Here is a 15275-nt window from a genome sequence, read left to right as displayed (position 1 = left end):
TGTGGTTGTTTATTTCGAGAAAAGTACTTGCTCACATTAGATATGGTGTGTACTAGTGAAGATAGTAGAGTATTGGCGTCGCGGCCAGGTGGATGACAGTATACGAATGGTTAAAAGCGACCAAAGAGGGTGAATACATGAAACACTAACGCATATAATGCTTACCACGTCGTAAACCTTCAATATTATGTTGTAGGTATGCTTGTGAGCTTACGTTATTTGTTATTTACTATACATGTTGCCTACAGTATAATACTACAATGATGAGACCAGTACAAATAATAATTTTATTCGCTTCTCTATGCAACGCTAAATAACTTTAGCTGCTAAACTCTAAATTGAAAATTTTATATTGTTTTAATTTTAATTAAAATATTGATGTTTTTGGTTATAAATAAACCAACTGATTCACTCATTTTTTTTTTAATAATTTTAATTGGTCATTAATAAATACCGCGATATATTACGTCGGTTGTTATCTTTTAATTTTTAAATCTAATAAATAAAAAAAAAAACGTAATTTGTGGGTACTATCAATATGCAATTAATAAAATGAAAAATTTAGTGGTTTACTTACAATATTAAATATCGTAGTTGGATTATTAAGCGATGCTTTATCAAATAAAAAACATTTATAAATTTAGTTTAAAAATTTCCGGTCGATAATTTTATTGCCAGAAGTGAAAATTAAATTGTTAATTAAATCTCTAACATTTATTTAAAAATTTTGAATTATAAAGTAAATATTTATAAAATTTTGATAATTTCAAACAAATCACTAAATATAAATATAATATAAATAATTAAATAATAATATAATATTCTAAATTATTATTTTGAATTCACTGTAAAGAATCGGGAGTGAATTCAAAGTGGTAACGGATTTTATTTAAATTTGAATTTACTTGAAGATTTGAAGTTTTTTAAAAAGATCACTGCGAATACGGAGTAAATAAGGAGTTTGTTTTTTGACCGGAGTGATTTATATTTTATTTAAACCCGCATTTACTCCGCTCCGGAGTTTTAATATTCAAATAAACTCCTCTTAGAGGTGAATTTCGCTCCAAATTAGAGTTTCGATACTAAAATAAATAATCCTGAAGTTAGAAGACAATTAGTCATTTTCGGATTTTATTTTTAACAAATCAATTACAAAAAAAAATAACTAAAAATATATACATTAAAAAGAAAATTAAAAAAACTTCAAGTGCAATTTTTTCAAATATTTTTTTTTTATAATTTTATTGTTTAAAAAAATCCAAAAATTATTAGACCTCGGCTAACTTCAGTATCATTAAAATGAACTTCCCTTTGAACTAAATTTTACTCCGAGGAGAATAAATAAATAATCAGCCGTCCGCTCCGCATTTACTCCGAATTTAATTCGCGTTCGCTCCGTAAATTTTTTACAGTGTAATAATTTACTAATATATATTAAAAATATGACTATTTATATGCACTTTGTGTTTTAAAATAATAAAGAAAAAAAAATTATTAGCTCATATTAATTTAAAAAAAAAAAAATGAACCGATGATGAATAAACGTATATGATACAGAGGAAGTGAAGAGTATAGAATAATTAAAGGTCAAAGGGTCGATAAGTAAATTCATCCTTAAAATATTCAGGACATAAGTACCTGCCGTGTCGCTAATGGCTTTACGGTATCGAGCAATTAACGAGATTTGAATTTAAAAAAAATTATCCGTCATCGCCTCGTCCATCATGTCTAGTCTGTCTCATCGAACAAGTAGAAGAGCCAGCCGTTTATCATCATTAGTCGGTAGCAGTACCAGCAATAGTAGTAGTAGTATATACTAAGTACAAATAAAATTCTTTAAGGAGACTGCCAAGGCCAATTGAGAGCCAAGTCGACTTTGATTGTCTCTTTGACAAAACAGAAAAAAAAAAAAAACAAACAAATAGTAATAATACTACTTAAAAATAAAAAAAATAATATCAGGTCATTGACTGATGAAAATTCTATTTATTTTTTCTAAATGTATCAGCTCGGTCGAAAATATACCGAGAAGAGTCTTGAAATCGTCGAAGAGTCGTCGGTCAGGCATCGGTCCAAGTTGCATTTAAATCTCCCAAATGCTCTGTTCGATTTCTCCCGACGAGGTGTTCACTTGATCAACTACTACTGTATACTTAAATATTTAAACTACTGATGATATTTGTACGAGACATAACAGGACATTGGATTGGCAGTCTAATGGATTTTAAAGTTTACAGGTCATCTATATTATAAATGGTAATTATGATTAGGTAACAATGTAACAGTGATAACATTGTAAAAAATATACAGCATTGCTGATTAAATTCCAAGCATTTAATTTAACAACTTCGGGCTTTGGCTTGAGTTTAAAAATACATTGAATCCTAATGAACATCACTGGCTGCTATTCTTTTACTCGACAAATAGCCAGATCGTATATCGATTAACCTGAATACAAGAAGTGAATTAATAATACAGAGGATCCGACAGTGACAGAGAGTATACACGGAAAAAAAAGAAATTTTTACGTTCACATTGTGATGCTCATACTCAAGTGTACTAACTAGAGTCTATAGATTAGCAGTACCATATATGATATCTATAACTATAAATAAATATCAGAACTTTATACTAATCAATCAATAGATTCTGATATTTTGTACCATCGCATAAATGTATAATTTATGTATCAAAGTACTTTAATAAAATTGTTTAAATTAAGTGATATCTTCTTTAGCTACAGGCATTTGTATTGAATTGATTCATTTAAAAAAAAACTCCATTGCTATCAATTATAAAAATCAGTATTATCAAAAAAAAAAAAATAGATTAACTTACATTGTTGCTTGTGCCTCGAGGACTCCATGAGGATCATTTGCTCATGTTTGTGCCACGCGGCGTCGGTTGTATCCGTGCCTGCGATATTGCGCGCGCCCGTCGAGGGTGGCTGGACGCCCCCGCGGCCACCACCGGCGCCGCCATACTCCATACCAGCGGGCCCACTTTTTTCTGCCTTTGGCAGTTCTCTGGGACTCACAACATGGGGCTCTTTAGGCCCACCACCCTCTCAATAACCTGAATCGTGCAATTTAATCCTTCACTTGCTAGTTAATCCTCAACTCTTCTTACGTAATACTTTTTTTTTTATCTTTAATCCTTGTCAATATCACTGGTTTCAATGAATTATAACTATTATTATTATTATTTATTTAAATGATAGATTATATTTTAAATGTGTTGATAATCACTTATTGCTTTGACTTGTGTCCGATGGTGATGATAATTTTCTTCGCCGGGGGAATAACTTCCTTCGACGATACCTCCGGCCTCGGCTATCGCCCTTACGCCCGGTTTTAGCTTGCATACGAACAATATGATTGTTATTTACTGGATTTCAAAAGTAATTATACTTTCTTCATGTATTCACCAAACTTTCTTGATAATCTGTAATTCAAAAGAACAAAAAAATTAATTATTTATTTATTTATTAATTATACTGGTATTCTTTTTTTAAATTTATATATTAATATTTTTTGATGGATAAAAAAAGGTCAAATACGTTTAGTTGTGTTAAAAGTACCAAGAATAAAAATTTGTGACCGTAGTAAAGCACCGGAGATGCCTTGAAATAGAGACGGGTCACTTTGCAGATCGATGCGCACCAAGTCGAATCATTGTATATAGAATCAAGAGTGAGTGAGATAAATAGAGTGAAAATCATATTACATATCTGCTTTACTATCTTTAGAATAAAGAGATTTGAGTCAAGATAAAGTTTTCATTTTTTTGATTCGTTCAAAATTATTTTAACAAATAATTTTTAATAAAAAATATTACAATTAAAAAAAAAGAGATTAAATAATTTCAAGATTTAGCTGATAAAAATAATTTTAACATTTTAAAGATCAGTACTTGTAACCTTTTTAATTGTTTAGATGATACTGAGTACGATTTTTAAAGTTGGCTATGTAACCTACAATAAAATAACCTCGTTAGAATCTCTAAAAGTTTATATATTTTTAATCGCGAACTTTTTTTTTTGAATTATTAATTTATTTATTTTTAAATAGTTTAATCGATTCGAGTTGTTTTTAGAACCATTGTTGTAATTTTGATACAATTGCTTCTATTTATATTTATACTCTCAACTCTAATAATTAAACTTTTGATTATAATTTTTCAAAATCTCCATACATTAAGGGCAATCTCAGACAGTGCACACCCCCCCCCCACACTTTTTTAAAATTTTCAACGACTTTCAATTGTAATGACCGTATTAAAATTTTGATAATTAATTTAAAAAAAGTTAAAGTATTAATTGAAAAAAGGGCTTACAATTTCGCCGAGACAAATTTTTAAAATTTTATTTACAGTTGATATCAATTAGGAGTTGAACGAAATTTGAAAAATAAATTTCAGTAAAATCTTCATGTCAACATTATAATTTGGAATGTCAGTTTTTTTGAACTAAAATTTATTTACCAAATTTCGTTCAACTCCTAATTGGTAACAACTGTGAGTAATTTTTTTAGAAGTCTATATCTCGACGAAATTGTAACTGCGTTTCCTTTTTTCATTTGAGCTTAAAATTTTTTTAAATTGATGATTAAAATTTTAATATTGTCATTACAGTTCAGTCAATAAATATTTTTAAAAAGCGGGGGGTATTTTTTGAAAATGCACTTAATTAAAATACGAAAAAAATAAAGCATTAATTGGAAAAAAAAAAATCGTAATTAAAATTTGCCGAAATTAAATTTAAAAAAAATAATTACAGTTGTTATCAATCGGGATTTAAACGAAATTTGATGAGTAAATTGTAGCCTAAAAAATTTAGTGTTTCAAATCACAGTATTAAGATGACGACTTTACTGAAATTTATTTTGTAAATTTCGTTTAACTGCTAATTGATAAAAACTGTAAGTAATTTTTTTAAAAATCTATACTTTAACAAAATTTTAACTGTTTTTTTTTTTCAATTAATGCATTAACTTTTTTTTCAATCAATTAATAAAATTTTAATACGGTCATTGCAATTAAAAGTAATTGAAAATTTTTAAAAAGAGAAGGGTCTGAGAATGGCCTTAATATTGACTTGAGATAACAAAATACAAAATTAATTTTTGTCTGTAGTTGAATGAAACTAATTATTCAAATTTTTACAAAATAAAAAAACAAAATGTGCAAAAAATAAAATATAAAATCCCGCAAATATTTTAATTTATTTAAACAGTACAGTGATTAGATGTATGATAAAAGTATTTTGTAAAGTAAATAAGGGTTGTCCCCTCGTATCTTTAGGGTTCGAATCTATTATTATTATAAATATATGTGTATATAAAAGTTTTTGACTTTTGAATATCTATATGACAGTTTATTATAGGTACATCGAAATCAATAAAGTCAGCTTAGAAAATAAATGATTATTGTTTAGAAAAATAAAAATTCAACAAGAAAAAGCAAAATTTAATTAAATTTAAATTACAACATAAATAAATTTACAACTTAAAATTAAATATTAAAAGAATTTATTGGATTTGTAAATATTTAAATTTTGTTATTATGAATCGTGAATTGAATTGTGGTTCTATTTTGAATATTTAATTCAATAGTATTATTGTGCTCATAATTGAAGTATAAATAATATAAATATATTGATGATAGCTGTATATTACAACCGATAATAAATGAAAATCACGAACACTGGTATTAGATAATCACAATGGTAAAGTGATCATCTTGATCTGCGATATTATGGTTCGGTCAATTCCGGCAATTTCGTCATTTCCACGAACGCCGATCGAATATAAATTTCACGTATGTATGTATGTACAACTTTACTTATAATACTATATACTACAACTCAATAAAAAATAAGTCTAACCAGGCACAGGCTATAAGTCAAATAATAATATGTTTTTATGTATTCTAAGTAAATCTTTTATAAACATATACACAGTAGAAAAAAAAATTTCTCGGTGCAAGAAAAATTTTTCATTGTGAAATGAAAATGAAAATTTTTTTAGGACAAGAAAAAATTTCTTGCGCCAAGAAATTTTTTTTCGCCCCAAGAAAATTTTTGGTTTCAATTCATAATGCAAAAAATTTAATGAGTATGAATGTTGCAGACATCAGGAGAATTTAAAATTATTAATAAATTGCGTATATAATTAATAAAATGAAATTTTTTAAAAATGCGCATTTAAAAAATTTTGAAATTGATAAGTGCATTTTTTATAAATATTATTTTTTTAATTATTTAGTCTATTTTTTATAATTTTAAATTTGTCTGTCTGCTACATCCACACTCATAAAATTTCTTAGGGTAAGTAATAATTTAAAAATTTTACATTCTCTGATATTTATAACTTGCAACTTTATTTTTCTTTCAAATCAAATTTACTTTTTATAAAAAAAAAATTTTTTAAATATTTATGACATATAAAGCACTATTTTTTTTTTTGGAGTACACGGTATAGAAAATATAACTCAGACTACATGAGACCCCTAGATAATAAATCATCTACTTTTTTAAATATACATACTTTGATAGCAATAATTTTTTTTTATAAAAAATGTATCAAATAGAATAACTGAAAAAAATTAATTTTTGATTTCAATATTATTAATCATAGAGAGTTTTATGTTTAGTATCATGAGAAATAAAAAATGGTACTGTAAAAAATAAAAATAAAATGTATATGAAATAGATGATGAACGAAAACTAACTCGACATTGCCGTGACCAAAGCAATTTGTATCATTGAATAATACCTAGATCTTGATTCCAAAGTTATTTTGTTCATGATAAAAATTTTATATTTTTATTTTGACCTGAATCTAACACTCTTGGATAATAACACCTTTGCAATTACACTACAATAAGTGTTAATAAACAATAAAAAATAAAACAATGCAACAAAATTAATTCCCACTAACTTTTCCCTTCATAAATCTTCAAAAGTAATCATTAAATATATATAAAAACACAAATAATAAAAAGAAAAAAAGAGTAACTAAGAAGATAATAACGAAGATGGGGAAGGGTTGAAGGTCCGAAAGACAGCTGTGCATTTTCGGGATAGTGTTTACGCATGTGCGCTCTCAGCCCGCCATTGTTCGGGACAGCTGGTCGCTTTTTGGCATATATTTTTTTTTCTCCTAGTCTGTCTTTTTTTTTCTCATATATTTTTTGTTTGCTCATTATGTTAACTTATTCTCCTCCATTACACGTTTACTCGAAATTCGCAACTCTCTAGAATCACTGACATCTTTAGATAATCATCCAAATGACTCTTTATTGCCCCTGAGTCATTATTATTAACGTGGGCTATCGATTTCAATCTGTCCAGGTGAAGAAGGGGTTGTTTACCGTAGTAACGGATGTATAATGAACCTGAGTTGCAGGTGTGGCTTCAAAAAAATCAACAAAAAAAAATTTGTTTCTTATCCTAAACTGCAATAAAGATTTTAAAAAAAATGATTTAACCGCTAATAGATTGTCTTGAATAAATATTGAAGTGTACGAACAGTTCGAACTTACAAATTATTCGGATCGAATCGAATACTTTGATTCGATTCGAACTTCGAATCTGATAATTTAACTTTTCGAATTATGCGCCAATTTTCAAATAATACAAAAATTTTCTTTTGAGCGACTTAAAATTGTATTATTTTTTCCAATAATTCAAATTTTCGTCAGAGTTAAATAGAGCTCAGACATGAATCTACGAAAATTTTTTTTTTTTTTATTTTACTTAAGAAATTAATCTTTCCATGGAATAAAAATTAAATATTTATGTACCTGAAGATCGGAACGTTTTTTACGCATCGAAAATGAAAATAATTTGTGTGATTTTACTTTAAAGGTGACTTAAGGGGTAATTGGAGTCGCCTTGCAATTGTCGGTTGACGTGCGAAACATTTCAAAAATCTAGATCCTGTAGATTTTTTACTTTTCATTTTATTTTTTTTTATTTTCGTTCCATCAAAAATGTTCTGACCTCCAGGTACATGAATATTTGAAAGCTGATCAGAATTTTTTCGATTCGAATTGAGTAATTTGAAAAGTTACAAATAATTCGAAAATTTTCTCACATCTCTAATAAATATTTCTTTGAATTTACAGAGTGAAGAACCACAACAAATACAACAAGTCTTGGTAATAATCTTTAGTTATATTGACATTCTCATTGGGGCGTCGAATGGCTAGACATTTATGTTCCGCTAAAACGACAACTAGGACATAAGGTGCTAGACATGGCACACAAATACAAATATATTTAAACTTGTATGTAATAATATATACTATTGTACTGTACATGTCTTTGAAAATACTCTACGAGGAATCTTGAAAGCAAGATATTGAGTACAAGTGACTAATGATTATCGATGCGTTTACCTACGTGACTTATCATTCGTACAAGTAAGAACCAGTGAGAAAAAAAATTTTCAATTATTTAAATGACAAAAAAAATAAAAGTTGAATAAAAAATAGCATTCATGTCGAAGGAGGTCATAGATCTTTTAACACGCGAACATATATGAGAGAGAAAACACGAAAGAAAAATAATTGTCACAAAATATTACTGTTGTTAGAATGTAAGTATTATCCCATGGTTTGATTGCTATCTTATATTTTTTTGCGATGATCAGTTGATGCAATTAATCAATTAGTGATAAGAAGACCGCTCTCTCCTTAACAAAATTGTTTACTGAAACACTTAATTTAATAAAAATAAGTGACATTTCGGTGCAGTATTGCAATCTTCATCAGATCACAATTCTGCTAGACAATAAATTTGTACAGGTCAATTACTTCGATATAATGTTACAATCAATTAATATACCGTAAAAAATTTGCGGAGTGAACGCGGATTAACTTCGGACCGGATAACTGTTTAATTATTTAATCCCTTCACAATAAAATTTACTCCGAAACGGAGTTTATTTTAATAGTAAAATTCCGAATCGGAGTGAATGCGGGTTCAAATAAAATCCGAATCACTCCGATGAAAAGACAAACTCCCTATTTACTCCATATGCGGAGTGATTAAAAAAAAAACTCCAAAACTCCGAGTGACGGAGTGAATTCGAATTCAAATAAAATCCGTAATCACTCCGGAAGGAATTGGTATCATGAATGTTTGCCCGCGGACATGAAATCTGCGACTTTATAATAATTTATTTATTTCATTTACTCATTTAATTTTTTCAGTACCACTGCAAGCGTGGATGTGTTATCATACAATCTAATTATACATACACAAAACCTTTGAAAAAGGGCCCATTACCGATTTACAATGTCGTGGATTTAACGTCTGCGGATGAAACATTAGGGAACCCTCCGAATTTACTCCCGATTTTTTACAGTCTATCGTAACTCGTTACAGAAATTCATTGTCAAAATAAAATCGTCAAAGTATTGTCGATATTGCAATCAAAATAACCAACTCTCTTATTCAAATAATTTCACCACAAAAAATATGCAGATAAATAATGACTGTACTGTAAAAAATTTGCGGAGTGAACGTGGATTAAATTCGAAGCGGATGAGTGTTTAATTAGTTAATACTCTTGGAGTGAAATTTACTCCAAAACGGAGTTTATTTAAATATTAAAACTCCGAATCGGAGTGAATTTGGATTTAAATAAAATCCGTAATCACTCCCGATTTTTCAGTGTAATTGTTCATGTCGTTGAGTATCGAATCTCAGGAAAATTTCTACATCACAAATTCAAAGTACTTTGGAATCATTGGTCAAATTGGCAAAACGTAGATTATAATAATAATAATAATAATAATAATAATAAAAAAGTATCACGTCCCGTTCATGTTAATAAAAAAAAAAAAAAAAAAAAAAAAAAAAAAAAAAAAAAAAAAAAAAAAAAAAAAAAATGGCCAAAAAATATGAATTTTAATTTATATAAGATTACATAAATTTATTAATCTGACTGAATTATTGGCTGAGATAAATCTATTTGAATTATTAATTGAGATAACCTATTGACAATTAAATACTAGTTACATTTTGAAGCAAGTATAAATATTTTTTTTATCCTCTGTTTCGTCATATTTAATATCTATCTATACTAGTATCACTTGAAGTATCGGATATTTAATTCACGTACAAAAAAAATAAGGTGGAAGGAACTGATGCAAGGTGCAAGGTGGTTTTGTTAAATTTAACTTAGCATTATTATATCTTTGTTAAACTTTCAAACGACTTCTGACCCTTGTCGATACTCATCTGTATGTTCACGATATACATTTACGTTTAGTATTCACGCGAGTCGAAGGTCGTTGGTTCGTGTTATTGTAAGGAAGACCGACTAATATCCAAGAGTTGCAGCAGGTGTCATGCGGGCTGCAGTTCAGACTCAAGGCTTCATTTTTTTTTCCTTCAATTATTATTGGCGCTATTATTATTATTTTTTTAGTTTTCATACTTCACACGATACCAGAGAGTACCTCGTAAAGATTTAGCCGCGGCCTGAATTTTTAACGAAACCAGTGAAACTTTGCTGACCTCTTTTATTTATTGTTATTTTTTTTACAGTTTAGTTTTAGTTATTTTGAAAAAAATTTTATATTAAACTTGGTGATGGAGACAGAAAAGCAATTTCAAAGGATTAAATTGATGATCTATCGATTGTTGCAGAAACCAAATGTTTAAAAAAATAAAAAAAATATATAAAGTATTAAATTGATGAAAGAAAAAGTTGATTGAGAACAGCTTGAACTTTTTTTTTTTTATTAACATCTGTGTTTAGAATAAAATAGTTATTTTAAATATGATCCTAAAGTCAGCAGACAATTATAAATTTTCGGAGTTTTTTTTATAAAAAAATAATAAATAAAAATATACACATGAAGAAAATTTAAAAAACTACAGGTGCAATTTTTTCAAATATTTCTTTTTTATAATTTATCGTTTTTAAACAAATCCAAAAATTATTAGACGTCAGCTTACTTTAATATATTAGACGTAAGCTAACAATAATATAGTTTTTAAAATTTTCTACAAGTGCATATTTTTAGATTTTTTTTTATGTAATTAATTTGCTAAAAAAAAAAATCCAAAAAGTGTTGATTGTCTGCTAACTTCAGTTTCATTTAACTATGATACTGAAGTTAGTGAACGAATAATAATTTTTGGAGTTTTTTAAAAACGATAAATTATTAAAAAAAAAATATTTGAAAAAATTACACATATCGTTTTTTAAATTTTCTGCAAGTGCATATTTATATATGTATATATTATGATTAATATACATAATTAATATATACTAAAAGTGTATCAATAAAATATATCTTTCAAAAAAAGTAACCCTGCTCCAATTGATAAACTTAGCACGTATGTGTATTATAAATTGATAAATAAAATGAATGAATGAATTTATTATCACAACAACGATAATAATTTAAATGATTAAATTGGACCATATAGAGGAAATATTATTTTAAAAAACGATATAAAAAATATTAAAAAGATTTGTCGACTATGCAACTGAATGATTTGTGAGATTAGATATATATCACTAGTATAGAACTATACGAATGTTACGATAGTTCTTGTTATTCGTGTAATCGAGGAATCCCCACTGGCTTCTACGAATCGCTGACAATCCTAGATAAACCTGGTTTTTCTAATGCATACAGAAAGATAAAACTACTGAGGATCGAAAAGTAAAAAGTAAAGCCAATAAAAAAATAAAATGATAAGAAAAAAATAAACCAAAGTGAGATGAAAAAAAATTAAATAAAAAACTTGAATATCGATTTGTAAGGATAAGAAATATTTTAGAGAATGGAAAAGAGAATCTTGAGATTCTTTCCAATGATCATCCTGTCTTCGAAAGAAATGACTTCCGGCCATGGATAAAAGTAGACTGATTTTACGAGAGTGATTTAAAAAGTTTTTAAATAATTCAACGGTATGTTATATTATTTTTAATTTATTTATCTATTAATATAACGACCAAGGATACATATACATTTATATAAATATCTATATATATATATATATGCATTAGATACTTGTCTTTTTATTTTCAGTTGTTCTCCCATAAAGATAAATTTATTACTTTGTAACCGGTATTAAATGTGAAAAATATTCAACGGCAATGGGTATTTTTACTGCACTATAAAAAGTTGTTACGATTGGAAAATGGCGTGATATGTCAATTTTGAGGTTATCTTTAGAAAGTTCAAAATTTTAAATATTAAAAAAAATTTATAATAAATTCAACACTAAAAATATCATCAATAATAATTTAAAAAATTTTTTCTGTCAAAAAAAACATACCCATTTCCTCGATTTTTTTTTTTAAATTTAAAAATTGGAGTCGCATAAAAGTAAATGTAGCAGACATGAGAATTTATAAATTTTAAAACTAAAATTAATTTAATAATAAAATTTAAAAAAATGCGCGTATATTAATTTTTATTCTGCTTACATTTTATTTATTTTTTCAAAAATTAAAAAAATTCCCACTTGTCAGTTACATTCACACTCATGGAGTTGCGTAAAATCCCGCCATTCGATTTAATTTCAAATAATTGAATATGAAAATAAAAATGTTTAGTTACCTGAAGAGTCAGTGAGTAAATGCAAGTGATTGAAATCCATATAAAAAAATCCTTGAATCCAGTGTAGTATTGATGTCACACATAAACTAGTCAAATAAATATCACTTTTAATAAACACTCAAAAAAATATATAACTGATAACTTATTTTTAAGTAAACACAATAATATATAATAATAAATATATATATATATATATATATTAAAAATCACGACAATTACACAAAAATAAATGACACTTGTGAAATTTATCACAACTGGTATTCTCACACGTGGAAATCACCTGTGCACTGTTTCTGTGGCTGTTTAAATGTTGGCTATCCTCTGAATCTTCGTCATAACTTTAAATTATTTTTTGACTATCAGTTTACACAAATTTCTCTACTCATGTCTTTAAAAAAAAACATTAAAAAAAAAAAAAAAAACAATCCCAGTGACACCAACTTAATTTTTAAATCGTTTCCACAATTTTACCCACCACTTTATTCACTTGAATAAAAAAAAAATGAACTCTTGATAATTTTCACACATTCCGGACAAAAATAACACAAATCCACTTTTATAATTAATATATAAATAAACAAATTCACTTTTTCCGACACACAATAATACGTACAGTAATCCACTGAATCAGAATTTAAAAAATATATATAAATATAAATAAATAAATAACAATCTCAGTACATAAAAAAAATGTACATTTGTTGATAGAGATTATGTCGTGTTAAGTAGTGAGTTTAAACTGAATCAGGTTATGGCCATCTAGACACCACCACGAGCATGCTCTTATGCGTGCGGCTTGACAACGATCACGTGGTACACAGCAGTCGCGTCCCTGTTTCTTAAATTTCCACCACTTCAGATTAAACTTCACCTCTTCTTCAAAGCTTAGACTTCAATCACCATAAATTTAAATAAAACTTGATCATCATCATCATCATCAATACATCAAAGCACACATCTAGACACTACTTTTCTTATTATATTTTTCAAACTCTCATTTCTTCTTCACTTCTATTAATTTAATCCAGTTCCATTAATTTCCAATATTACAACAATAACTCCAATAATAATGATAATCAAAGCCTTGATAAGATCATAAAGATGAGGATAATTCGAGTCGCTACGCACCAAGTCACCTTACACCCCCGCGGCGGTGCTGCATTGAACTCGCCCGCCAAAGGGTCAAAAGCACCGCGGCAAAATAACAACAAAACCATACAATCGTAATATTATTATTCAAAAAAACTTGTTCTTTATTTAACTAACAATTATCACTCACTTTTTCTTCAATATTTTCATATATATATATACATATATATATATATGCGCACCTCAATATATATAACAACTATTCCTTAGCCTCGTTTATAAAAATAAAACAAAATTGGAGTGTTCTCTTTAGTCAACACGATCAAGCCTCAAATTTAAAATCAACACGAGGATTTAAATGCAATTATTATATACACAAATATAAATATAAATAATAATGAATATATTTTCCAAGACGTGTTTGGCGGGTTTTCTTTGCTGCACTTACTGCTGTTGCTTGGTTGCTGTTATTGCGCTACGTACATATGCACATATTTTTGTATATAAATATATGTTGTATATATGTATGTGTATATATTTATATAAATACATATATACATATATAGAGAGACTATTTAATGTATATATAATATTTAATACACACTTGGGGGCTCTCTCGTCGTGCATTCACCTCTGGTATACCGCGTCGCCGACACGGTCCGACGAACTTCCCTCGCACCACACCAATGCGCGGAATCACACACAATGTCGTCACTATTTGATTTGATACTCACTTATTGTTGTTGTTATTGTTATGATTATTATTATAACTATTATTTATCCACTGTATTAAGGATATTAATATTTTGAATTAATATTAATATATTTAGTCCACAGTAACAACGAGAGTTTATTTAATGTTAGTTATTTATATTTATCGAGTTATATTAATGTGAGGATAAAAAAATGCCACGAGAGCCCACGAAACACGAGGAACTGCACGCCCTAACCGCGGGGGCATACCGCATCGCTTTCTCGGGCAAACATGGAGCTAGAATCTATGCTGTGTTTAGTACCTATATTTTACACAGACCCTGTAACTGGCGCTGGAACCACTCTTTTATGATGCAGGACTAACAACTTTTAAGTGCTTCGCTTGACGACAAGAATTTTAACCCATTTTTTGTCTTTTATATATTTATTTCGGGAAATTTTTATTTTTTTATTGTATATTAATATTTTCTTTGTTTTTACATATATATTTTTTGGTATTTTTAAATATGGTAGGGAGAATTTTTAATTTTTATGGGATTTATTTTTACGAATAAATTCAATATTTCCAGGGGTACCAATTTTTTGAATTTATGCGCGTGCGCTGTAATCGAGCGCGGGAATTTTTGAATGTTGATTGATCGTAGTTTTAAGTCACTAGTTTTGCATTTTTTTTGTACCGTTTTCATAAATAATAATTATAACAAAAAAAATATTTCAAAAAATTGCATCTAGAGTTTTTTTAATTTTCTACGTGTGCATATTTTTGGTTTTTTTTTTCTTGTAAACAATTTGTTGAAAAAAAATTTGAAAATTTTTAATAGTCTGCTAACTTCAGTCATTGAATTTAGCCGACGTCTAATAATTTTTGGATTATTATAAAA

General features: G+C 27.7%; 1 protein-coding gene across 4 annotated transcripts in view; it reads right to left on the bottom strand.

Annotated features, from left to right (window-relative positions):
- LOC130669803 (serine/threonine-protein kinase minibrain) overlaps positions 1–14668 on the bottom strand; it is a 52429-nt gene extending 37761 nt beyond the window's left edge. Inside the window, exons 1-3 of one of the 4 annotated variants that reach the window (XM_057472880.1) lie at positions 12592–14668; positions 3249–3444; positions 2839–3189 (exon numbers count right to left, since the gene is read on the bottom strand). In XM_057472880.1, coding sequence (XP_057328863.1) covers positions 2839–2989 — 151 coding nt within the window. In that variant the 5' untranslated portion in view covers positions 2990–3189; positions 3249–3444; positions 12592–14668. Of the gene's footprint in view, positions 1–2838; positions 3445–12591 lie in introns of all 4 variants that reach the window. The other 3 variants (XM_057472877.1, XM_057472881.1, XM_057472878.1) reach the window with 3 other exon arrangements.
- Positions 14669–15275: the final 607 nt, after the last annotated feature.

Source organism: Microplitis mediator, chromosome 6 (genome assembly GCF_029852145.1).
Source record: "Microplitis mediator isolate UGA2020A chromosome 6, iyMicMedi2.1, whole genome shotgun sequence".
NCBI lineage: Eukaryota > Metazoa > Arthropoda > Insecta > Hymenoptera > Braconidae > Microplitis > Microplitis mediator.
This window is presented reverse-complemented; position numbering and strand designations above follow the sequence as displayed.